This window comes from Meles meles, chromosome 3 (assembly GCF_922984935.1).
Source record: "Meles meles chromosome 3, mMelMel3.1 paternal haplotype, whole genome shotgun sequence".
NCBI classification, from domain to species: Eukaryota; Metazoa; Chordata; class Mammalia; order Carnivora; family Mustelidae; genus Meles; species Meles meles.
In genome coordinates, this window is record NC_060068.1 from 116329080 (window position 1) to 116356101 (window position 27022).

At 36.7% G+C, this 27022-nt stretch overlaps 1 protein-coding gene across 1 annotated transcript in view; it reads left to right on the forward strand.

Annotated features, from left to right (window-relative positions):
* FBN2 (fibrillin 2) overlaps positions 1-27022 on the forward strand; it is a 260961-nt gene that overhangs the window by 154756 nt on the left and 79183 nt on the right. The window contains exons 16-24 of the mRNA XM_046000771.1: positions 2794-2946; positions 6010-6063; positions 7649-7774; positions 10506-10631; positions 15427-15546; positions 20285-20422; positions 21010-21060; positions 21521-21646; positions 26438-26665. Of these exons, the coding sequence (XP_045856727.1) occupies positions 2794-2946; positions 6010-6063; positions 7649-7774; positions 10506-10631; positions 15427-15546; positions 20285-20422; positions 21010-21060; positions 21521-21646; positions 26438-26665 (1122 nt within the window). The remainder of the gene's footprint in view (positions 1-2793; positions 2947-6009; positions 6064-7648; positions 7775-10505; positions 10632-15426; positions 15547-20284; positions 20423-21009; positions 21061-21520; positions 21647-26437; positions 26666-27022) is intronic.

Genomic DNA, 27022 nt, shown 5'->3' on the forward strand with positions numbered 1-27022 from the left:
AGATAGGCTCTGCCTGATAATCTCCCAGCACTCCTCCACACCATTGTTTTAGGATCCTCTCCCTTTGTGTGGCCCACATCTAATTCAAAAGACACACCATCCTTTGCCCCGTTCACCTTATGAATAGAAGTGGATATCACCTGCCCCTCCAGTAGGAATAGCAGCCACTCACTTTTGCCTGTAGGTGTCCCGGGTAGAGCTGCTGGACACACAAAACTTGTAACCTGCTCCCTATGAAGCTCTTCTCTTCAAACCAGTGGTGAGGATAGGGGCACCCCGAACTCATAATCCACCTCATGCCAAAAAATTCCTGCTCAAAAAATCTTCTCTTAATTGGGAGGGTTTTCAAGACCTGGCAAGCCATTTCCATATCTGCTTCCTTCAGGATGTAGTCTTAAAATTCACCTTGTTACTTGGTATTTAGTACCTTGGGATTTCAGCTGAAGTCCTTTTTAACATCCTCGTAAATTAGCTAAGGAGTATTTTGACATCTGTATCAATACTGTTTGACATTTCTCTTAGTTAAAAGGTTAATTTTCCTTGTCCTAATTGTGCTCTTTATTAACTCTGTGGCCTTAGGCAAGATACATTACCTCTCTGTACCTCCTTGCCTCATTAGTTTTTTGACAATTAGATAAGTTAATATTAGACTTATTTGTATAAAGCTTTGAATGGTGTCTGGCATTTAGAGCATGCCCAATAAGTTAGCTCTTAGAGTTGTTACTGTTTTATTAGAATAGCAGCATCATATCTAAGGCATAGTCTTAGAGTTGCTACTTTAAGCAATAAAGAAAAGTTGACACTGAAGAAAGAATAAAATGAAATTAACATTTTGCATCCAAACACACTTTACCAGTGGTGTGTAGAATCTGAGAAAATCCTTTAAAAAATTCTGTTCTTTAAGTAAGAGTGATGAAGGAATTCGATAACATGGAAAACATACAGCTCAGCAGCATTTTGGTCCAGGTCCTCATCAAAACATTTATGTGATGGAGCTTTTGATGCCTCCTACCCTGTTCACCTGTGAGCAGTTAGTTTTAGTTATTATGAACTAGAGTTCCAGTCTGGTACCTTTTAACAGGAAAAGGTTGACTGTCCTCATTAAAAATAGAAGAGAGAAATAAGGTAGTCACCATGTTTTTTGAGTATTTCCTGTATGTCTTACACACTGTGCTTAGTGCTTAACAAACAACTCTCATTTATTATGTAAACTCTATCCTTATTTAATGGATGAGGCAAGTGTTAAATATTTCATATAAGGTCCATCCCACAGGGACCAGAAGCCAGGACAATCTGTGTCCCCGAAACCTACACATAGGTTACGTTACTTTGCTTTTCTGGTGTTGGGTATTCTAAACAACTTAGATAATCTAACGCAGAGCAATACGTAATTTGTCTCTCTCCACCAGTGAGTACCATTGGCTTTTTATCATCCTGCTTCTAAAAGCTGTGAGGATTATCCTCTCAACATGTACATAGAAAAAATTTTGACCATCTCTGATGCCTTCTGAGATAATAGACGTTATCCTAGTTACTCAAAAAAGTCATATTGTGAATCAAACTATATTCTATTTGTGTATATTTGTCTTTGAGTCATGTCCTACTCTTATGTGTAACTCAGAGCTCACTTTGCTAAACGCCATCTCCGCAGAAGCAGAAGGGGACAGCATGTCCTCTCTGGAGGATTGTTGTGGTAAATTTCATGTCCTCTTCCATATGAGCGTTCACACATCTCATTGTCTGGTGCAGCTATATATCTCACTGTTTAATGACAAACATCACCAGATCATAAGAAAGCAGTAGGTGACACAGTGGGTTACTCTGTGTAATAAGTAGATAAAATTGTTTCCAATAAGTTTTGAATAACTTTGTCAGTGTAGTGTTTAAAAGCTATGGTCCTTTTCTGGCCTCCCTGGTGATCTGTGTTTTTTATAGTTCACCATTTACTGTCTCATAAAGTTGTAGCATATTTTATGAGAATTCAGAGTGAGAGCCTAAGCCGAATATGCTTCTTAGGGACACACAGCAGGAAGAGGAAGAACTTTAGGAGTCCCACAGCCTGAGTATGAACTCCAGCTTGGGCACTGGGTAGTCTAGAACTTGGAGCAACTTAAAGAATCCCTCTGAACTTTGCCTTCCTCATCAACAAAGTACGGATAATGATCACTGTCCTATGGACCTGTTGATGAGAATGTTCAACGGGATGATGTCTGTAAAGCAACTAAGGCAAGGCTAAGGACACATAGCAGGGGCTGTTATTTTTATAACTGGGTTTTGAGAGTCTGAGATTAAAACATAGTTCACAGTAGTTAGCTGGGGGTTGACAAGGAAGGCCCTCTAACTCAGAAAGTTGAAGTAAGAAATCTCATGACCAAGCAGTATCCTCTCAAGGTTGTTTACTTCACTGCATTTCATTGTTCCTGAGGACTTCCAAAATAGAAATAAAATGTGTCATTTTGAGTATTGGGTAGCCAGTGATATGAGCTCAAAGTGATGTTTATAACGGTGGTGTTATACCTGCTTCTGTAAAAGGCCTGGGGGTTAAGTGCGATAAGGCATGCTTGTTTAGTGCATAAAACTTCGTGGGGGAAAAGGGAAAAAAAAAGAATTGTCGACAGTACACATTTGTTGATTTCTGAGCACTGTTATATGCTAAAGATACAAAGAAGAAGTGTCAGGAGCCCTCCAGAAACTTCCCATCTAGTAGCCAGTTAGGTTAAAAGAAGCCCTCAGTTTTGAAATCCCTTTATCTGTAGCAGCATCTCAAATTACTATTCTTCTCCCTCCTTTTAGATACTCACATGCGCAGTACGTGCTATGGTGGGATCAAGAAAGGAGTGTGTGTCCGTCCTTTTCCGGGCGCGGTGACCAAGTCCGAATGCTGCTGTGCCAATCCTGACTACGGTTTTGGGGAGCCCTGCCAGCCCTGCCCTGCTAAAAATTCAGGTAACCTCCATTTGCCAGTTTCACATCTGGTAAAGAATCTGGAAATGTAACGTTAAATATTTGGCCAAAGAGTACATCGGCTCTGTTTTCTGTTGAAGAATTCCAAATCTGTGTTGGTATTTGAGGCATATGATGAGATTTGACCTGTAGTTACCTATGATCCCTGGGCAGAGTACACACAGGGAATAGAAGAAAGTATTTGCTGACCTAATTAGGATTGTTAGAACGGATTTCTTACATGGATTCCTTAGCCTCACTGTTTCCAATCATTGGGAAGGTGAATAACCTAAAATCCACTGTTATTTTCAAGGTTATGTTAAATTCAGAACAGCCTGATTTTATTTATTTATTTTTCATCTTGCCAAAGCATAGTCTAAGGCTGCAGTCTGTCAGTAGTTCCAGCAAGTAATGAACATTTTTACTAATTTATTCACAAATACAGGCAGATTGCATGGTCTATTTCTTTGACTGTTCTGACTCTTGGTTATTTGTATTTTTATAAATCTGTACCAAATTTGTGTAAGTATAGTAGGGGTTCAAGAATAAACACAATCTCTTTTTTTTTTCTTTAAAGTGGGGAATAGTTGAGAGCATGGGCAGGCAAACGTATAAACTACAGGTTATTATGGTTAGTGCCTTAAGAAGGATGGAAATAGAGAACTGGAGAGCACAGAGGAAGGAGCAGTGAGTGGTCTGAGGAAGCTGGGAGGGACTTCAGGGGGCTGGCAGTGGGGGTGGGCTTCTGCTCAGTTTGGTCTTGAAAAAGGCTTAAGAACATTCCGGGTGGGCACTTGGGTGGCTCATTGGGTTAAGCTTCTGCCTTCAGCTCAGGTCATGATCTCAGGGTCCTGGGATTGAGTCCCAAGTTGGGCTCTCCAAGTCGGGCTCTCTGCTCAGCGGGGAGCCTGCTTCTCCCCCACCCGCCCCATCTCTCTCTTCTCTCTCTGCCTGCCTCTCTGCCTCCTTATGCTCTCTCTCCCTCCCCGTCAAATAAATAAATAAAATATTTTTTAAAAAAAACATTCCAGGTAGAGGGGAGAAGAAATGCATTTTAGCAAAGAGAAATGGCTTGTAATTCTGTTGAAAATCGTAAGTAGATTGTTCAAATCTTAGCAAAGCATCAGAGTTCTTCTGGAAGGAACTGAGCATGATATTTTTTTGAAAAAAGAGTTCATTTAGGAACACTTGCCCTAAAAATATTGACATCAATTATGCATATTATCAAAGAAATACAAAGACTAGATAAAATGATGAGTGAACTAATAAAACCTGGAATCTAGGCACAGATTTGACTTTAAATGAGAATGTTGGGTACAATAAAGATGCCATTTAGGTCAGTGAGGAAAGATTGAAATAAGTAACAAATATTGTTGATAAATATTGGAAAAAATACAAAGCTCCCTGCACTAGACCTTACAAAATAATCCTCTTGTAGATAGAATATATTAACTTTTTTGTTATTTTGTAATAATGGAGGGCTTTCTGAACAGAAACCAAACACTAAAATACACATGAAACTTGGAAAAACATGTTCCTTAATTTGTAAGGAATTTGCATTAATCTGTAAGGAAAGTTGAAATCATTTATAAAAGAAAGTGCAATGCACACAAACAAAATTTTACAAAGCACAATGCAAAAGGTAGAGAACCACATGAGAGAATGCGCTCAACTTAAAAGAAAGTTAAAATAAGACATCATTTTTGTTTATTATATTGCTTTTGCCCATATGGGTACTCTCTCATACTGCTGATCGAAGGCTAATGTACATGTAGGAAGAGGAAAACTAGCAGAAGCCTTAAAAAGAGGCATAAATTCTGAGCAGTTTTACTAAGAGATTAACTTAGTGATAAATTTAAATTTCATATTATTCTTATAATTGTTATAAAAGTTGGACAAACCTGATTTCATCATTAAGAGATTATTTGAATAAATGTGGTGTATCCACATAACTGAAAAAAAATATTTAATAGTCTCTATGATAAAAAATATATAATAGTCTATATTTAAATGGAATATTAATATGAAATGTATATGATGCAATGTAGAGGATCTAAGCCTTTCCCCACTTAACCTTCTATGATCTGGGGCAAGTCACTTCCATCTGTGCCCCAATTTTCTCAGGTGTCAGAGAGGGGAACTAATGGTATCTAGTTTGTGAATATTATTCAGCTACGAAAAAAATGAAATCTTGCCATTTGCAACAGCTAGGATGAACCTAGAGGGTATGATGCTAAGTGAAATAAGTCAGACAAAGATGAATGCCATATGGGTTCACTTATATGTGAAAGCTAAAAAACAAAACAAATAAACAAGTCGAAGCAGAGCCATAAATACAGAGAACAAACTAATGGGTGGAAGGGGGTAAAAGGTTAAGCCGAATGGATGAAGGAGAGTAGTAGGTACAGCCTTCCAGTTATGGAATCAGTAAGTTACATGGATGAAGGCGCGGCATAGGGAATACAGTCAGTGCTGTTTTAACTGTGTTGTGTGGTGAGGAATCGTTTCTGCACTTGTGATGAGCACAACAGAATGTATCACATTGTCCAGTCACAATGTTGTACACCAAAAATTAATGTCATATTGTGCATCACCTACACTTCAATAAAATAATTATCCAGTTCTTAATGTTGGGAGGATCAAATAAATTATTAGATGTAAAATGCTAGAATAACACCAGACACATGGTAAATGCTCTTATACCAAGTATTGTTTATTTTAGTTTTGTTATTGAGACAAAAAATATTAAAAACATTCTCTACAATGCAATTTGGGTTTGTTTAAAGTTTCCGTACGTAGAAAATATTTGTAATCTTTATCAGTGTTTTAACTGTATTCAGAGTGATAATCACTAATTTTTTTTCTGCCTGTGATTTTGAAATTGTTACAATAATTACATGCTAGAAAAGAGTAATTACTTTTTCATTTTAAAAACTATTTGCCAGTAATTTTTCTTCAGAATACTTTTGGAGTGAGGTAAGTGACTCATGTATGGAGAGATAGAGTTTGGAGTTTTTAATTTATATATTGATTGTTTCGTTCTTTTTGTTTTGTCTTGTCTTCTAGCTGAATTCCATGGTCTTTGTAGTAGTGGAGTAGGGATCACTGTGGATGGAAGAGGTAACTCTATTCGGTTCTCACTCTTATAGTAATTATGGAATGAATATGAATGTATTGAATATTTTAAAAATATATCAAAAATATATCAGCATAAAATAATAAGATAAATTATCTCTTAAACAGTGATTATAAGCTACGTTTATTAAGTGGTATGTAGTTGTACATTTTTCATAATAGATAAATATTTATCTGTTAAATATATATATTGTTGAAAATGTCCCTATCAAACTACACCCATAATTTTGTGGGTACTATTGCTTAAGAAGAAACTGAAGTTGGTATTTAGGTTTAAAAAAAAGTGAGTCATTTTAAAGAAAAATATTAAATAATGGTGCTGACATGATTAAAAAAAATCTTTAAGAGATACTTGAAATGGATTATGTTTGGGATTTACTACCCTAAAAATAAGTTCAGATTATTTATGTTTAAAAATTCTGAGTTGTTTCTATATTTAAGAAGTGAAATTCACTGACATTTTCTTATCTTAATAAAACTTAGTAATATGATACACAAAATTCAACCATGAAACCTTGAATATTAAATATGTGTTTATAACTTTAAAGTTCTTCTACTATATGTAGAAGTTTGCTATATGTTTACTCTAAGTTCTATACTATATGTATAGTATATACATATAGTTTCTTTTGTGTTTTTTTTAACTGTAGGGTACTGTTAGTCTTCACTTTACATATATTTTCTTCTCTTTTCATGTTTGAGATTTTAGACACATTACAGTTGACTTGACAGCAGTATTGCAACTTTATGATGAATATCAAAAACCAGAATAAACAAACTGTTACACAGATGTTTCTCCCCAAAATGAAAAAGCTGACATTTCTAGAGTATTTTAAGGTCTCCCAAATTCTAGAAAAAGTTGTTAGGATTAAAATTTGAGCATGGTGACCAACATTTGTTTTTGCTCACCCCCTCTCAATACCATCACCCCAGCAGAGCCAGCCCCTTGTTAGAACTGCTAGGTTGCACATATAAGCTCATCATTCTGCAAGTCTTGCTGCCCCGGGTTGACAGAGTAGTCCGGTTCATGGCTCATTGCCAAACATTGTGTTCTCAAGCACCCACGTTTGAACTGTCCTCTCCATTAATTTCAACTTATCAACAATATTAAGTATCATATTACTTAGTTGACTGTAAAAAATGATAATAAAATAGAAATATTCTGTGCCTTTGGGGACCATAAAATTATACAGGGCACCCTAGTAAATGTTTGTCTTTTAATTAGATGGTTATAATACCTATCCGGTTAAGTTTTTCTTTGGATTTTGAGCCAACAGCCTATAAATTTCTTTATTAATCTTACTATAAATACAGGCACATTACATGGGTTAGTCCTTTGAATTTCTGCCAATTCCCTTCATTTTTCTGTTAACTTACTGAGAATTGTCCTGTATCCCTCAGTTTTATTCTCTTATTCCTTATTTTCATTTCCTTTCCCTCTCTGAAAGACAGATAGATTGTGGGTTTGCAGAGGTAAACACTTAATATGTTGAATGGTTTTTATTAGGCCTGCATGTATCAACAAACAATAAAATGCCTGTGAGCATTAAACTTTCAACATTTAATGCAGATATCAATGAATGTGCTTTGGATCCCGATATATGTGCCAACGGAATTTGTGAAAATTTACGTGGTAGTTACCGTTGTAATTGCAACAGTGGCTATGAACCAGATGTCTCTGGAAGAAACTGTATTGGTAAGTTGCTATATTTATATTTTTTGTGTATAGTTTAATTTCATGAATTATAAGAGAAATCAAAATACAAATAAGTGAATAAAACTGCAGATCTTATAGTTTCCCTTGTTTCTTTCTTAGTACCAAGAGATAAAAATACTAGAATCTACCCAATTCTGTTACACAGTAACAAAGTTTTTAGTAGCATAACAGTATTTAAACCATTCTTATCCCAAATGAATAGATACATACCCAATTTTTAGCCTGTTGTATTTCTGCATGTATCTTAATCCTGTAATTTTTCACTAAGAAAATGGACTTCAGAGCTAATAGAGCAGTGTGGGTCAATAAGAAGTTGAGAAAATAAAGTATTACAGGTTGAGGAAAGTTTGACTTAAAAGGAAACAGCTAGTTGCTATAACTTATCCAAACATGATCACTGAGATCGGTTTTTCTTTTTGTAATTTATAAAAGAATGTTTGGAAAAACTCAAGTATATAGTTCATATATTCAAGAATTTGTGAAGAATTTAGGCTTTCTCATAGAGTACTTGAGTCCACTTTTAAAAAATGAATGTTTTTAATCTATCATATGTACTAATTGTTACTAACCATTGATGACTCTTAATCTAAGTATTGATGATTATAATTAGAAAGAAATACATTTTTCTGTACTTGTGGTACTGGCTTTTATTATTGAGTATATTCATGCAATCTTGAGTTGAAGACATACATACAGATAGATGGAAAGAGCTGTTTTAAACGTCATGTACTTAAAATAGATTTTGATACTCACAGGGAAAAGATTATTGAAATTCATAAAAATATGTAAACCAGCTAGCTTATATTTACCAGAAGCAAAGTTGCTTCCAGCATAATTCCCAAGTGCAGTTGAACACACAGGCACCCTACTGAAAACAGGGAGATTCAGTGAGCATCTATAAACTGGACACGGTTCGTGGTGCTCCTTCACTTTTTAAAGTAGGTATATGCATAGTTTCGATAAGAATTAAAACTACATTTTACAAATGCAAATGAAGGCAATTTTCAGTTTTAGTTTGCTAGGGTTGCCTTAACAACATACCAAAATTCGAGTTGCTTAAAGCAAAAGAAATGTCTTGTCTCACAGTTGTAAATCCAGAAGTCTAAAATCAAGGCTTCCCGAGGGCTGTGCTCTTATGGCTCTGGGAGAGGATTCCTCGTTCCCTTATCTAGCCTCTGGTGTTTGCTTGCAGTCCTGATGTTCTTTGGCTTGTAAATGCATCACTGCGGTCACATGTCCATCTTTTCCCTATGTATTTTCACATCATCTTCCTGTTGTCTCACATCATTTCATTTTCCCTTTTTTATGACGGCAATCATATAGGATTACGGTTTACCCTAATGATGTCATTTTAACTTAATTACTTCTAAAACATTGCTATTTCCAAATAAGGTCACATTTTGACTTCAACATAACTTTTTTTGAGGGGCACAATTTAACCCATAGCATGTGGGTTATTCATTAGTTGGTAAATAATTTGTGATAGAGACACTTAATGCAATAATCATTTATAGTATTTACAATAAAACAATCATTTATGGGGAAATTTACAGTAATGTTTAAAATATAAGGTTAATTTTTAAAAATCAAGATTCAGAATTAGAGCAAAAACATAACATCCAAAGGAAAAAAAATCAGATAAAACACCAAAAAAATAATGTTTACCAGAGCTGATGGTATCATAGCAAATATTTTTCTAATCTGTTTTCCAAATTTTCACAGCATATATTGTATATCTTGTTTGGTATAAGGAACAATTATTATTTGCAAGTCTAAAAGTGTAAGTTGAAGGAACTTTCTCTCCGAACTGCAATTTTTCTTTCTGTTGTTAACTATATTTGCAAAAATGAGTGTGGATAAGAAGGTAAAATTCAGTGTGAGCTTCTTAAACCTAAGCTATAGATATTTTCTAGGCTGTTTTGGACCGCTAAAGGAATATACCAAATAGGTCATTAATTTCCCCTTAAAAATGACTTTTTTCTGAAGTAAAAACACAATGCATAAAGAGTAGTAAACACCTTTTCTTTAGATGCCATTTAATGTATTTTTATTATAATTTTAATCAGAAAAATTTTTTAGAAATCATCTGTTATTTTTTAATAATATAAATAAATATATAGGCAAGTCAGTTTTTTTAATATATTTTGTCGGTGCTTTAAAATACATAATGTGTGTGTGTGTGTGTGTGTGTATTTTCATTCCAGGGACTTCAAAAGATTTTCACAGTAGCTACCAGTATAGGAATGTCCCATATGAGTAAAACCAAATATATTTTGCTTAAGATCAAGGAATGTGCTTTGGGCATAAAAAGACTAAGAGTGGTGGGCAGATGGGTGAGATAGGCAAAGTGGATTAAGAAGTGCCAGCTTCCAGTTATAAAATAAATAAGTCGTGGGGATGAAAAATACAGCATAGGGAATACAGTCAATATTATAAGAATTTTGTATGGCTGGGGACAGATAGTTCCTACACTTAAGCATGGTGAGCATTGCATAATGTATATAAATATTGAATCACTGTGTTACAGACCTGAAACTCATATAATATTGTATGTCAACTATACTTGGACTAAAAGTATACTAATTTTCTAAAAGGAGAGGTGAAATCAAGGAGGGATGAGAGAAAAAAACAAATAAAAATAAAACCTTGTTGGTCGCTAAGCTGTCCATTTCCCCATATGTATCTCCTGTCTTCCAATGGTTGCTTTCAGACATTGATGAATGCTTGGTCAACAGACTACTCTGTGACAATGGCCTATGCAGAAACACGCCTGGGAGTTACAGCTGCACATGTCCCCCTGGTTACGTGTTCAGGACTGAGACAGAGACATGTGAAGGTAAGAGCCACCTTCTTTGCCTTACGTGTGAGTAGTAAGTACATAGATAGGCACAGATGTTCCTCAAGTACATGGATGAAATAAGATAGAAAACAGAGTGTTGTCTGAATATTCTTTAAATGTAATCATGTCTTTCAGCTCATCTGCCAGTTTTAGAAATAGCATGTACTGGGGCACCTGGCTGGCTCGGTAGGTGGAGTGTGTGACTCTTGATCTTGGGGTCCTGAGTTTGAGCCCCACATGGTGTGTAGAGATTCCTTAAATAAATAGGTCATTCTTTAAAGAAAGAAAGAAAGGAGAAAGAAAAGAAAAGAAAAAAGGAAAGAAAGAGGGATGGAGGGAGGAAGGAAGGAAATAGCACGTACCTAACCCAGTTTACAAATCTATCACTTTTGTTCCACTCAGATAAAATCTCAACAAACACTTTTGAAGTTAGCAGGGGGGAGAAAAGTGAAAAGAGCCAGTGCATTTTACTTGCTGAAATTAAATGTTAAATTTTTGTTTGTTTTCTTTTCCCTTTGAAAAACTACTGTGACACATTCACACTGGCCTTGGAGACCCTGAGTCATAATGGCAAGGTCAGCCCTGAGGCATTTTATTTATGACATGATTGATATGCCTCAGAGATTGGCCCAGAAAATATTTGGGTCTTGAGTAGAAATGGTCACCTTATATAAATTTATAGTCTAAGAAAGTTTTCCTATTTGATGATTCAAAAGTTATCATTTGGGGTTCTAGATCATAAATCACTTTTTAAAAATGTCCTCATTTCCCTCTGACTACATTCCTGTACAGGGGACATTATGTGAGTGACTTCCATGACAAAAAGCCTCATTTCCACTGAAATACCAGCTAAGCAGGCAGCATGCATCAGTTATGTTTTTGTTCCTTGATGAAAGTGCTGTGTATCTCAGAATAATCTGTTGTATGACTATTGGTCATTGTTCTTTTTAAAGTCTCGCTGTGTGGGCCTGTAGACGTGTCTGATAACATTCTTGAATCCAGAAACTGCTCCCAAAGTCACTTAAAAAAAAAAACAAAAACGATTTCATCTTTAGTTATTTTGAACAGACCTTTCCTTATCTGCTAAAGTATTTATTTCTTAGTGACTCCATAGCCAAGAAAAGGGCAATAGTAATATGATGCAAAAAGACGTTAACATTCTCTGTGTCTTATTGTTTCATTTCAAAGCATTCTTGTGAACAGAAATAAGTTAGGACTTGAACAACATGCCAGAACACGAATGACTCAGCCAAAATCAATGAAATGAAATTACAAAGTGTGATTCTAAGTTTGGATTGAATTGGAGGGGCCATTGAAAAACAGTAATTAGCCTGGAAAAAAGAAGAAAAAAAAAAAAGAAAAGAGAACCTTGGTATAAAATGTACTTTCTCTAAACTTAGTCCTATTAACTGTCCTTTTGGAGGAGCTTTTCCAACTTCAGTCCTAGTTAAAGTACTTGAGGATTCATCTCTATAGTTGGTCAGTTTTTTTCAAAACTCATAGAGTTTTGAAGATCTTTCTGTCAGATAGAAAAGTTGTCTTTTCAGAGTAGCTCAGGCTTTGCCAGTATGCTCACCTAGAATGTTTCCTAGCACCCATTCCCACCCTGCTCTGACATCTGTCATCCTTCAGAAATGCTCTGAGAAACTTTGTACTTTGTAGAAAAAAATATTCAGCCATATCTCCTTTATACATTTTTTGGAGGATGGGGGAAGGGATTTCAAGGGTTGTATTTTTTTTTCTTTGTGCTAATAAAGTTAATACCAACTTTCTGCTCTTTTTCCCACTGCCCTTTTTCAGTTTTTACCTATTTTGTTTTTGAAGATAAGCTTCTGTTAAATGTCAAGAAGCACTGAAAGCAAGAGCACTTTAGGACACCTTCTTGGTTTAACTAGGAAGCTGATGAACTCATTTCCCTGTCCACCAGCCACAATACCCTTTGGTGCTATTATGAGAGAAGCTCATGATGGGGAAAACTGAACTGTCTTTGAATCGGTTTGGTCCAAGTTCTATTTGTATACTGAATTTGTCAGTGATATTTATAGCATATTCCCACCATTTTAACAGGTAAAATGGGGTCGAAGGGTACGAAGGGCCCAAATACCAAAACATAAATCAAAGGTAGGGGACTCTCCTGCCTATAGGAACACTTGGACTAAAAGTATTTCATTTGTAAGACACTCCCCAGAAAACAAAATGGAGTAGGAGCTAATAATGTTTAATAATATAATGCAGGATGATTACATACACATGTGGGACATTAATACCAAATCAGGCAACAGCGTTGGTTAGAATGAGTGCCCTTTATTTTTGTCCAGAGGGTAATTGTTCCTGATAAATCTAAGCCTTTTCTTTAATATGAAATATATATCTGTCATTCCTAAGAAAGAAGTTCATGTTATGTAGAGAGAAGAGAAATGACAGAGAACTCTTTTGGCTTTAGTATTACGACATTGCTGGAAATAAAAATGATTTATTGTGAGAAACCTAACCAAATAACTTGGTTCTGACTTTCTTCCCACTGCTAACTTATTTGCATTTTATTAAGTGACTTAAAGAAATAAAAAAAAACAACTTTAAGGCCACAAATCTCTTTTTCCCTTGGGTCTTCTTATTTCTGCCATTACATTCACACAGTAAGTGTATCTGCCCAAAGCACTTCTCTTTTTTCTGTTCTTTCTAAACTAATTTCCAAAGACAAGGCAGGGAAGTATTAGCAGATTCACTCAAGATTCACGCTTTCTCTGTATATATTTACTGTAGTCACTTATTTTCTTGTCATTCATGTTTTCAACAGGCTGTTTTAAATATATAATAAATAGCAGTGACAATAAAGATCCTCTGATATTTCAGACTGAAGTTAGAAAAAATTTATTTTCGTTTTTTCTGAGCTCTGTGAGTCTGTGAAAGTTAACATTTTTACAGCAAGCACTGTGGTTTAGATTGTGTTTCTAGTGACATAACTAGTTAAATGTAAACCAGATGTGCTTTGAAGTTTATTTCCAGGAATGTACAGTGAACTGTTTCAATTCCTGGTTCCATGACATTTGTAACATAAAAACATTGTATTTAAAGAAAAATTAAACACTTGATATTTGTAGCTGTCATTGCATGGGTTTATAGTTTTGGAGTTTATAACTGCTTAATTTAGAATAGGAATTTGGAAATATATGATACTGACATTTTGCTTTCTGGGGAGTGTCTTACAAATGAAATTAATAGGTGAATTATATATAGTTTGTCCTCAGATTACTTATCTCCTCCTTGTTTTCTTTGTTTGGGGGTTGGTTTTTTATTTTGGGCTTTTTTTTTTTTTTTTTGGCTCTCTGATTCCCTTTTTACATTGTGTTTTTACTAAAAGAATTTCAGTACTCTGGAATAGATGTTTTCTTTCCAAATCTGTGCTTCATTTATAGAACTTGCTCTTGTATTTTTCCTTTAAGAGGATTTCTTATAACCTGAAGAAAAAAAGATGAATTCATATTTCTTCAATTTCTACTTCATGAATTAAATTAGTACCTGTGTACTTCTTGAAGTAACAAAGTCCATAGCCATTTTCCACATTGATTTTTAAATTTGCATTTCAAGTCCACAGACTTGCAGATGAATAGTGAGCCCTGCCTTTTCAAGACCAGTTTGGTTTATATTTGACTTGAGACGTTCAGGTGTAAGCATTGTAGCATTTTAGTTATTTTCATGTTTTCCTCAGTATAGTATTCGATATTCAATTCAAAGAGGTGTTTAGAAAAAAGTGCTGTGGTGAGCTCAGAAACCTGTGTTCAACAGCAACAAAAAAATGTCTTGAGATATGCTGACCTATTTCACATAGTTAACCAAGTACAAAAAGAAATCTTTGCATCTCTTCTTTAAGTTGAGCGGTTGAATTTATACAGAGTCAGTTTTGGATATTGTTTCTATTACTTGGACCAAAGCCTGTATTTATTTTTAATTAATCCTGTTAAACTAATTCTGTTGGCTTCAGATTTGCTTTAGTTACCACTTGAGAACATGGGCATTCTCTGTTTACTTCTGACCCTCAATAACAATTGTTTATATTATGTGGTCTAATTTGATTAAGGACTCAACACAGATTAATGATAGGAAAGGTCTGTTTTAAGCAATTGAAAGTGATTTTTTTAATTTTACCAAAATCAATTGTGCTTTAACAGGCTTTCCACACCATACATCTGAATGTGAACAGGCTGAAGAGAGAGGCAGGTAGAGGGGCCTGGAAGAGAATGCTCTCCTCAGTATTAAAGCTTCATCCTTGTCTTGTACCCATCCTGACTTGTACCCAGGAATTTAGAGTGAAAGCCAGCATTGTGATACATTGTCTCTAATACAGGCTTTTTACTTCTTGTGAAAGCTCCCAGAGCCACAGATGACAGAAACAGTCAACCTTTGTTTGTGCACAACATATTGTACCCAGGAATATATATGTTGCTTTCCATGTATTCAGATTTCAGATTTCCCACAGGACAATTATATCTTATTGGGGGGAAATCAATTCAATTTACATAAAGTTGCACTGAAATAGTGACGAGTAACACACTAACCCCTTTATAATATTGGGCTGATACCTATAGTCCTCCTGAGCCCCTAGCCATGTCTGTGTGTATCCACACTGTGAAATTCATGTCTCCATTCCCCATTCACTTTATGCCTCATAGATCCATATTAAAATTGCAAGAGCCAAGTTTACCAGACATTCTGGCATAACATACCTTGTTGGAATAATATTTTCCAGAAACACATGGCAGTTCTAACAGAATGTTTTCCTTCTGGATTGTAGATATAAATGAATGTGAAAGCAACCCATGTGTCAATGGGGCCTGCAGGAACAACCTTGGATCTTTCAATTGTGAATGTTCTCCTGGCAGCAAACTCAGCTCAACAGGATTGATCTGTATTGGTAAGACCTTTGCACAGTGCTGGGGTTTCGGTTTCACTGCCAAACTGAGTGGGGACTGCAGACCTTAACCATGGATGCAAACTGAAGCAGATCACAGGAAGCTAGTAATTAGGAGTTGTATTAGTTGTTTGCTCTCATTATTGAGATGGGAGGAAAACATGATGGCATAAATGGGCAGACTCTTGAATGCTGTTAGCTTCTAAGAAGCATTCCTTTCATGTGAGTAGATCTATTATGCTGTAAATTATGAGCATTTGCATACCACACACATACTTACATTCCCTACTCTGAGAATGCCCCAGGTACCATACATTCAAATCCCAGCTGCATAATTTTTATAACAAGCTTCAAAACAAAAATATGAGAATTGGGACTCATTAACAGGACAAGAATTTGAAGATTTTAAACTTTAAACATATAGAAGGAATTTATTATTTTTTTATTTCACCCATCAATCATGAATGTATAGGCCCCACAGGAAAGAAAGAAGAAAAGAGAACTGTTTTCTTAATTTCAGAAATCTCTCAGGAGAAAGATTCCAAAACTTCCAAACTGGCATCTTTTTGTATGTTTGAAAACATGTAAGGTCAGGTTGTGATAATGATGGTAGGACATGTATAAAATGGTCTGATCTATTATTATAAAAAGCAGTCCAGCACATGCAAGGGGAAGAACTGGACCAGTGTCCATGATTCCATTGGCCAGACACAGGACAGTTCATATGATTAGCTGGTATCCACTTTTAATGTAAACTCAGTCTGTATTTTCAGATAGGAAGGTATTTTAGTTCTACACAGTGCCAGATAAATTGCCAGTTTGTGTTTGTTTTCCAGTTAATATGAATTTCCACTTTCATGTTTGCCAAAGACAATAGTGTTTCGTATAATGTCTGATACTAACAATGTGTATCTGGATAGTAGAGGACCTGTTTGTTACACGAAGGGAAATGACCAGGGACAGACTTACCAATGAAAACTTGTCCTTTGGGAAAATGCCAGCTCCTCATCTCTCAGTGAGGTGCAGTTGATGAAATTTGAGCCTTGCTCAGCTCTCCATAGTAGGAAATAGACTGCCATCTGCCTAGCGCATTACATCTTTTCTTACAGAATTCCACTGGGGGAGGGACAGAGGTTGGATCAGGTGAGGCAGAAATATTTTTGCTAGGCCACAATTAATAACTGAGATAGAGTCATTTTATTGTTCAAAGGAAATGAACTCAGCATTAACTAATGTCAGTTAATTGTCAATTAAAATCAATAAATTAATGTCTCAGAAAATTAAACCTATATGCCACTTAGGTATCAAAGGTATCTTAGTTTTTGCCTCATCCTAAAACCTTGTATCATTTTGGCCTTTTACTGTGTATTTATTAGTGAAAAAAGAACAAAGACTTTTTACTCCCGAGTCATTATGTTGGGCAACTAAACACCACTGTATTTTTCTCAGTAGTGTGTTAGGAGTTTTTGTTGGTTGTGATCAAATTTGAATATCCCAGCCTAGAGCTGCTCAGAAAGAAATTAACATTTTAAAATTTTAGACATCATTTTATGTTTTTTCCGTTGAAAACCGAATTCTAGCTTTTAAAAAGGAAATAGATCGTAAAACAAACACAGGGAAAACTACAACATTTTTTTAAATAGGACTGACAGTGGCTCTGATCAGTGATCAGCCTCCAAACTGCTCTTTCCTAGGAAGCATGTGTCTATATTAAGAACTGAAAAAGATTCCCCAATGTGCTTACTAATGTAAAAGTAAGTTAGAGTGTATAGGAACTAGATAGACACTTAGAATGTTTAGAGATTTAGAATATATTGTGCAAACTCCTTAAATATAAATTAATCTTAAACTGTTCTGTAAATTGCTTGAAGAGACTATTGTATTCTGGTTGAAAATTATTAAATATAATAGAACAGTACATTTGATTAGTTTTTTCTACATGACATGGCTCGACATCCAGTGGCTCCCTGTAATCCAGACCAATTTCCTTCATCTTTGGCTTCGGTCTGCATGCTGTCCTCAGATTCCATGGATGTGACAAGGACAGTAGCCTCCATGGTATCAATACAGTGGTCCTTCCTTCTTTCTCATCTTCAGTGTTAGCAGTGCTCTTCGCTCACACCTTCTCAAGTTTTCCATTTTTTTGTCTTCTCTTCTCCTTTTACTTTCCTGGACCCTTTTTCTCCATTTCCTTTGTTACGTTTTCCATATCGTCCTGCCCTCAAGCTTGAAGTGTCTCCCTGGTCAGCCCCTTGAACCTCTTGCCTTCTCTATCTATACTCACGCTTAGATGGCCCCTACATTGACCTTCAAATGTATCTGTCATTCCTCAACCTCCCCACTGATTCCAGACTTGGATTTCCAGCTCTCTGCACATTGTCTCCATTTGGATGTCCAATGGATATTTCAGACATAGCATGGCCAAAACACAATTGCTGTCTTTTGGCTTGAACCTCTGTCTCCCAGAATCATTTCTGTCTTGGGAAATGAAAATTCCATTTTTACAATCAGCAGCCTCAAAATCTTTGGAGTCATCTTTGGTGCCTTTCTTTCAAACACCACATTGAATCCATCAGCAATTCCTGTTGATTGTATTTGACATTTATGCATAATCCAATCTCTTCTCACCACCACTGCCCCCCAGTCCAAGCCCCCAATATTTCTCTTCTTGATTTTTACTGTAGTGTCTGTCTCATTTTTGTTTTCTCGATATTTACCACCCTACAGTCTTTACTCAGAGGTCATTTTGTAAGCAAGGACTTCTCCGACTTCCCTAGATAATAGAACAGACTTTCTGCAGTGTACACCCTCAAGACTGCTTATTCTGCTTTATCTTTTTCAGCATTCTTAAGCAGCCCCTGACCACACAGGTGTGTAGCTACATCTGATGTGTGTGTGTGTGTCTATATACACACCAAGAATCAATCCGAGCAAGAGAGATGAATATGTATATATGTACCTGTGTATGAGTGCATTTTGTAACTTTTAAGCCTCATACCACACCAGCCAGAAGCATGATGTTGTAAAATGGAGGCTCTGAAATCAGACTGTGTAGCCTTGCCTTGTGATGGGGACACTAAACTAGGTGGGTGACCTTGGGTAAACTAGTTGATCTCTGCGGGCTTCCTTTTTCTCATCTGCAAGTTACCTGTACCTTAGAGGCTGTTTTAACAAGTAAGTAAACAAACATGTGAAAAACCAATGAAAAGCCTATAATTTGAGTCCTGATACAAATGGTCGGATGAGAAAGTTTTTTTCACATGCACCCCATTTTCACCCAAACTGAATCTCAAAGCAGAAGAAAGCAAAGTGAACGTCCAGCTCTTCTCCACAACTTTGCCCTGTCCTTTTTTGTATCTAGTCAAGGATGCAGTTGTTTTGTTCTGACCTCTGTCCCCAAGGCCTCAGGCTGCAGGAGACTTCCTCCTACCTGCTTGTGTCCAGAAAGGAATCAGAAACAACAGTTTTTTCCTTCCTGGCGCTGCCAATTTCACTGTAATTTTCTTTGTTTCCCACCATGCTTTGTTTTTACTGTTGAATTTGGCAGTGAAACTTTACCCATATTATTAAATGAATTTTAAGGTAAATACTATAGGAATATACTTTATCTTTATTGTTCTCCAAGGCTGTGAACCACAATATGTTGCTAAATTGTTGTCAAACTCTCATACAGACAGGCTGCATAGCAGTCACGTGAGGAGTTTGTCAAATGCAGGCTCCCGGGCCACACACCTGGGCACTTGGGAACCCAGCATTTTAATTAGAACCTCGGTAATGTTGTGTGCCCCGAACTGGGAGCCACAGAACTGCAAGGAGAACTTCAGGTATGATTTCTTTTACCTGAATTGTCCTGGCCCTGCCCACTGGGACTGCATTCCTCATGACCATTCTGAAGTCTGCGGCGCAGTAGTAACAGAAGGGAGAGCCTCACTTATGTGTGATGTGCACACAGCTAAAATATAAGAGCACTGAGCGCGAGGTGGTTGGATATACATCCTTTTTATATTAAATCTCCTATTTCTTCATGTAGTTCACCATAAGCATGTATTCCTTTTTGAACTAGAGACAATGTCACACATACACTATGTAAAGGCAAACACCTGAAAGAAAATCTGTCACTCACTAGCCCTGGTGTGTCTTAGTGGTGGCTTTTTAGGCGATGTTTCTTTTCTTCATCTTGTCAATTTTTTGGCAAATTATTCATCAAACAGTTATCTTCAGCTAGAGAAATAATGGTTTCTCTGTAATAGGACATAAATTGTGTGTGATATGTTTGGTGGGGGACTACAAGAAAAGGGAATGATTTAAGGAATTTTTTTTGGTAAAATCTTAAGTATCAAACCTTTATCATAAAGATCAATCTTATCATAAAAGATCAACCTTTCTCCTTTTTTAATACATTTTTCACTACAAATAATCATCTTGTCATAGTAATTCACTGAGGTTGTGAATACCAGTGTAAAATTTTGGACAACAGTGCCACTCACAGAGTATCTGTAGATATAGCTGTATTAGTTGTCATATCCTGTGAGATGTACATGGTATAATTATTTGATTTATGTGTATGTAATATACTATATTTAAAATACATGTACACATAAATATGCTCAAAGAATATACATTAAAACATTTTTAAAATAATGCTTTTGTTAAATACTGTAAGAATTGCCTTTGTTGTATATGAGTGAATTATATTATCTTCAGAGATGAGAGCTTCCCATCCTTTCCTGCTCCTTTTCAGACAGCCTGAAAGGGACGTGTTGGCTCAACATCCAGGACAACCGCTGTGAGGTGAACATTAATGGAGCCACTCTAAAGTCGGAGTGCTGCGCCACACTCGGAGCTGCCTGGGGAAGCCCCTGCGAACGGTGTGAACTAGGTAGGGGCCTGCCCCAGAACTCCTGCTGGGCTTCTCATTGGAAAGCTGATCCTTCAGCTAGGCGGGCACCATAGAGAGGAAGACCATACGATCATTACCCTCCCTAGAATATCTTCTCTGGTGAAATCTATTCACTTGATGAAATATGTATCTGGTTTATCCTTTTTCTGAAGGCAGACCTTTTGAGTATTTTCGACAAGAAAGGGAATTTCTGGTATTTAGCTGCTAGGTGATTGTCAGTACCCTCCAGCGTTCTTGTTTGCAAATATCCAAACAGAATGTAATGTCTCTTTCCTTTAAGCCTTTTTTACTTGCTTTCTTGTAATTCAGCTGACATCGTGAAAGCAAAAATGAATTGTAAGAAAAACTATGAGAATCTCCATGTAGGCCAACCCTACCCGGAATTAGCACAGTGTGTCATATGCCACCCTGAATTGAATGGAGGGCACCTGGAGTCCTTGGCCTCTAAGATCCCAGCTCGTGGTTTCTATTCAGTTCAACGTAGATTCCATTATACTGTTCCTTGAACTTAAAACCATTATATTTTCTCTTACAATGAAGTAAAAACGTGTCTGTTGTTCTCACAGATACAGCTTGCCCAAGAGGGTTTGCCAGGATTAAAGGTGTTTCTTGTGAAGGTGAGTGTGTACTTGGATGATACTGTAAGTCTTTAGAGCAGTAAGCCAAATGAACATTCACTTTGGAGATATTTATCATTTTTAAAAGCCTTAAATGCAGTAAAAATACTGAAAGGAATCAATAAATGCTTTAGAATAATACTCTCAGAAAACAGCTTAGAGTTCCCCCTTTCTCCTTTTTTATGCTGTTGGGTAATTTTTTACAGGGATATCACTAGGCATAAAGGCACAGAACAGCTGGGAAAGGAGCGTGTCTGGGCAGTTTTATGGATGGGCAAGGCTGTGGTAATTTTCACAGCTGGTACCTAGGAAACCCGGTAGTTGTGTTGTGGAATATTTCTGTTCAACTCAAGAAATAGTCCACATTATATTACAGATTGAATATGCTATATGGGAAGACTACACCTGCTTTTTCTATTTCTAACATCTTTATCCCTCTGCTTGCTTGATTTCCCTGCAGATGTTAATGAGTGTGAGGTATTTCCTGGCGTTTGTCCAAATGGACGCTGTGTCAATAGCAAAGGATCTTTTCATTGTGAGTGCCCCGAAGGCCTCACGTTGGATGGAACTGGCCGTGTGTGTTTGGGTAAGATTCATGTCTTTATGTATTTTATGCATGAAACCAGGGATGGATTTTTCTTATTTCTTGGACATTCACCTCAAACTTCAAAATCATTGGGTCGATAACTGGAAAACTGGCTTTAAATGAGAAATTTTGTAGGGGGCATCACTAGAGGATATTTTTTAAAGTGAATGTCTTTAATGACATGGATTCTTATAATATAGAAAGTTGGTACTGCTTAAAAACTATCTCAAAATTTAGTTTCTTTAATCAGATATTTTAGGCGGTTTCAGTCATTCACACTGGTCAATGGAATAAGAGAACTATGTATATTTTGAACATAAAAGAAGAATTGAAGACCAGTGTTTGGAGTCAACATTTATCAGTTCATTACAGCTGCACTCTTAGATAAGACAGTGAGGAAGGTCATAGGCAAGGTTATTGTTTCTCTTTGAAGACATTGCTTGATCCTAGTCATTCCTTTACCATCTTAGAGTTTTAATTAAGTTTCCTTAATGCTTTATTTTGTAAGGATCTAAAATGAGGAAGCTTTCTTTCAACATCATTAGTATGCAGATGCATACTTGGGTGATGCCTGGCTTTCTCAGCTCTTGGAGCATGTGACTTGATCTCAAGGTCATGAGTTGGAGCCCCATTGTTGGGTGTAGAGATTACTTCAAATAAATACATAAAAATAAAAGACTTTTATTTTTGACTTTATCATCATCAGGCTCATGCTTAACTGAATATGAGTTTCATGATTGAAAAATAAACTTCTCTTAATTCTTATTGTATCTAAGTAATGTTTTATTTATTTGAGGGATTTTTTTCCAGTATGCTCTGGAACAGTAAGTTTTAGTTTGTGAAATAACTTTATATAGGTTTGTATTTGAAATTTAAGCTTGTAGACAAAACATGAGTAATGACAGTGTTACATTCGAAGATCTTTAAGGTATTTAAAAGCATTGGTGATTTTATTTTTTTAAAAATCTTCTTTCTAGAGCGAGCACGGGCAGTGGGGAGGGGCAGAGAGAGAGAAACAGGCTTCCAGGCAAGCAGGGAGCCCCATGTGGGGCTCCATCCCAGGACTCTGTGATCACAATCTGAGCAGAAGGCAAACGCTTAACTGACTGAGCCGCCCAGATGCCCCACATGTATCAGTGATTTTTAAAATTAATAGTACAAAATATTTGCAACATTGTCCAGAGTCATTATAACTAACATGAATTTCATTTTAAGCTAATTTTAAATAGTGTATTTAAATTAGGATACAAAGTATGGCTATAAAGTCATGTAGAATTGGTTAGGAATTATAATATCTGGGACATGGGCATTAAGGAGGGCATGTAATGTGATGAGCACTGGGTGTTATACCCAACTAATGAATCATTGAATGCTACATCAAAAACTAATGATATACTGTATGTTGGCTAATTGAATTTAAATTTTAAAAAAGAAGAAAAAAAGAAATGATAAAATCCAAAGTCTAATAATAAAATTCTTTTCAGATTTGCATTGTTAAATTATCCAAAAAGGTTAGAAAAAAGTAAACTATCTTTGAAGATGCCAAGTAATATCTTCAGTATGGTCCAATGACTAATAATATCAAATTGCCTTCTGCAGCAAAAGGATATTATATGTGAAGATTTATCAGTGATTATAAATTATTACTCAACAAAATAAATTCCAAAAAATATCACTCAAAATCACACCTTTTATAATGTTCTAAAAGGTTGTATTAGAGTCTTAATGCGGGTACTTCGGTTAAATGTTTTTGTCACTACTTGAATTATGGTACAAAAAAGAATTGTGGCTGGGATGTGAGAAAGTTTCAAGAAGAGACTGATATTTGAATATGTAAAATATCCTGAGAAGAGAGTAGAGATATACTGCTCTGATAGAAACTGATCTAGATCAAGGGTCCAAATTCAAATACTTTCCGAGGCCAGGCAGGTAATGTAAATGAGGGCAGTGATAGTAAGGCATAGTGAGGACCACAGCAAACTCTATAGCACATGAACTATCCAGAGGTTTCCAAACACATACTTGAATTTCTGCCCAAGTCAGTAAAAACATTCCCAGGCCACATGTAGCCAGTGTGCAAGGTTTTAATTCCTGAGGCAAATATGGACATGGGTCTGTGTAGCAAAGACACGGGATTACTCAGTCAGGTTCTCCTGAATCTTTACACATTAAGTTCAAGTGATTTAGGGGGTGTTTTGTTTTCAGCTAGTCTCGCTTCTTGAACAAATTACATCAGTGACCTCAGAAATAGTTTGACTTAGTCCATAGTTCTCCAGATACCTAAATGAAACTTGTATATCTTGTTAAGATCCTTACTTCCCAAAAGAAACATATGTGGATATTCACTGTTTAAAAAAAAAAAAAAAAAAAAAAGATCCTTACTTCCCGATGGTGTTGGATGGAGTTGGCTGTGACTGGGAAGGGACACTGGGTGCCTTAAGGTCATGAGGCTCCCAGGATTACTGCCATACCTCATGCTGGTAGGGAGCATGACTTTGGGGCTGGTGTTGGTGCAGATACATAGGCAGAATCATCTACTGTGGATACCTTTGTTCAGTCTACCAAACCAGAATGAAGATTTACCACAGTGATTTCTTTCTTTAAAAATAGGACTTTTGGGGCACCTGGGTAGCTCAGTGGGTTAAAGCCTCTACCTTTGGCTCAGGTCATGATCCCACAGTCCTGGGATCAAGCCCCCCTCATCAGGCTCTTTGCTCAGCAGGGAGCCTGCTTCCTCCTCTCTCTCTCTACCTTCCTCTCTGCCTACTTGTGATCTCTGTCTGTCAAATAAATAAATAAAATCTTTAAAAAGTTTAAAAAAAAATAGGACTTTTTAGTTGAAAATAGATACCCTATGACCCAGCAATTGCACTACTGGGTATTTACCCTAAAGATACAAACATAGTGATCCGAAGGGGCACGAGCACCTGAATGTTTATAGCAGCAATGTCCACATAGCCAAACTATGGAAAGTTTGGAAAGAACCTAGATGTCCGTCAACAGATGAATGGATAAAGAAGATGTGGTGTGTATATATATATATATATATATATATATATATATAACGGAATACTATGCAGCCATCAAAAGAAATGAAATCTTGCCATTTGCGACGACGTGGATGGAACTGGAGGGTATTATGCTTAGCGAAATAAGTCAGTCAGAGAAAGACAACTATCATATGATCTCCCTGATATGAGGAAGTGGAGATGCAACGTGGGGGGCTTAGAGGGTAGGAAAAGGTTAAATGAAACAAGATGGGATCAGGAGGGAGACAAACCATAAGAGACTCTTAATCTCACAAAACAAACTGAGTGTTGCTGGGGGTGGGGGATAGAGAGAAGGTGGTGGGGTTATGGACATTGGGGAGGGTATGTGCTATGGTGAGTGCTGTGAAGTGTGTAAACCTGGTAATTCACAGACCTGTGCCTCTGGGGCTAATAATACATTATATGTTTATTAAAAAATTATTAAAAAAATAGGACTTTTAAATTACCATCCTTCGAAATGGAATGACTGTAAGCTAAAGGAGGTTGCTCAAGTTGGTGCTTCCTTAGCTTGAGCACTTGAAAGAATCATAATTGACAGAAACTAAAATAGTAAACACATTTATTTGTTTATATTTATATTATGGAATATATTGGAAATATATGTGGAAATATATTTCCATAATGGAAATATAAATAAATAAATAAATAACTCTGTTAAATAACTGTCAGGTTTAGGAGGCCAATGCCTTATCCATTAGGCAACTGGGGCTTCTAACTGTCAGGTTTAGGAAAAGATGTAATGTCTTGAAAAGCTTTCATCAAATAAAACATTTGATTAAAGAAAACCTTTTTTATCTCATTATCCATATAGCAAAGTTTTTGTAGTTGGACCAACAGCTCTGCTGACTAACAGATAAATGTGTTATTTACAGATCATGCTAATTTATCCTATCTTGTGACTCTTGTCGGTCTTCTAAGATCCTGTATGTTTCAAGATTGAAGGGAAAATGTGACATTTAAGCAAATAATTTGGCCCCTGACTAGGGAAAATTTACATAATGCAGGACAAAAAACCATGATGCCAAAGGCAAATTTGACAGAAAAAAAAAATAACTTTGTAAGTTTTTTTTTTTTTTTTAATTTATCTATTGGAGAGAGAGAGTGAGTGAGAGAAAGCATGAGAGGGGAGAAGGTCAGAGGGAGAAGCAGACTCCCCACAGACCTGGGAGCCCTATGTGGGACTCGATCCCAGGACTCCGGGATCATGACCTGAGCTGAAGGCAGTTGCTCAACCAACTGAGTCATCCAGGTCCCCCTAAATAACTTAAAGGCAAAACCATTATTTTTTTGTTTGTAAACCTGTTTTAATAGTTGTCCCAAATTGGCAGATAGATTACAGTTTATTATTTACTGCTTCTGACTGGGACAGGACAGAACTGGTCACAAGCCACTTTAAGTAATTCAGTGATCACGAAGAATCTGTCACTAAAATAATCTTATTCTTTCTGAAGTGCGCAAAAAGAGATGATGGATGATGATATGAAGGAGTCTGGTCACAAATGAACCTTTCCTTCCTGAAGGCATCTTGTGAGAATAAAGTAATACTGAGGAACCCACCTTTGCTTGCTTTAAGAGAGTGTCATTATGGAGTCCATTCCAGGAGGTCAGGGACCCTGCCTCTCACCCATTATTGTATCTCCAGAGCTTGGCATCATTCCTGGTGCCAAGCAGAAACTCAGTATATGAATGATCAGTGAGTGTGACACCTTCCTCTCAAACTGTGCTTTCACTTGCCATGTAGACATCCGCATGGAGCTGTGTTACTTGAAGTGGGATGAAGATGAATGTGTCCATCCTGTTCCTGGAAAGTTTCGCATGGATGCCTGCTGCTGTGCAGTTGGGGCAGCTTGGGGCACGGAGTGTGAGGAATGCCCCAAACCTGGCACCAAGGAGTATGAGACCCTGTGCCCCCGGGGGCCGGGCTTTGCTAACAGAGGGGATGTTCTTACCGGGCGGCCATTTTACAAAGGTAACTCTCAAGGTCGCGTCGACCTCTCTGCCCCAAAGCTTACCTGCCACTTTCTCTCAGATTTGGTTTTGCTTTATGCATATTAATTTGCCACTTCATTTTTTTTTTTTTTTTTTTTTAGTTAAACGTGATTTATGGCCAGCCTTAGGGCCCAGGAATATAAATCACCTATATAGGCTGGTTCTGAAGTAAAGATGTAAAACACACTACTAATCTCACTTTCCCTATATCCTCCCACACTGTACCTCTGCTTCCCTTAGTGCAGCCTGACCAGATGGAGCCGATGTAGCAAAAAGCTCCCTATCCCCCCAACCCTTACCAAAGGAATGGTCAGAAGGAAAGATATCAGAACCTTTC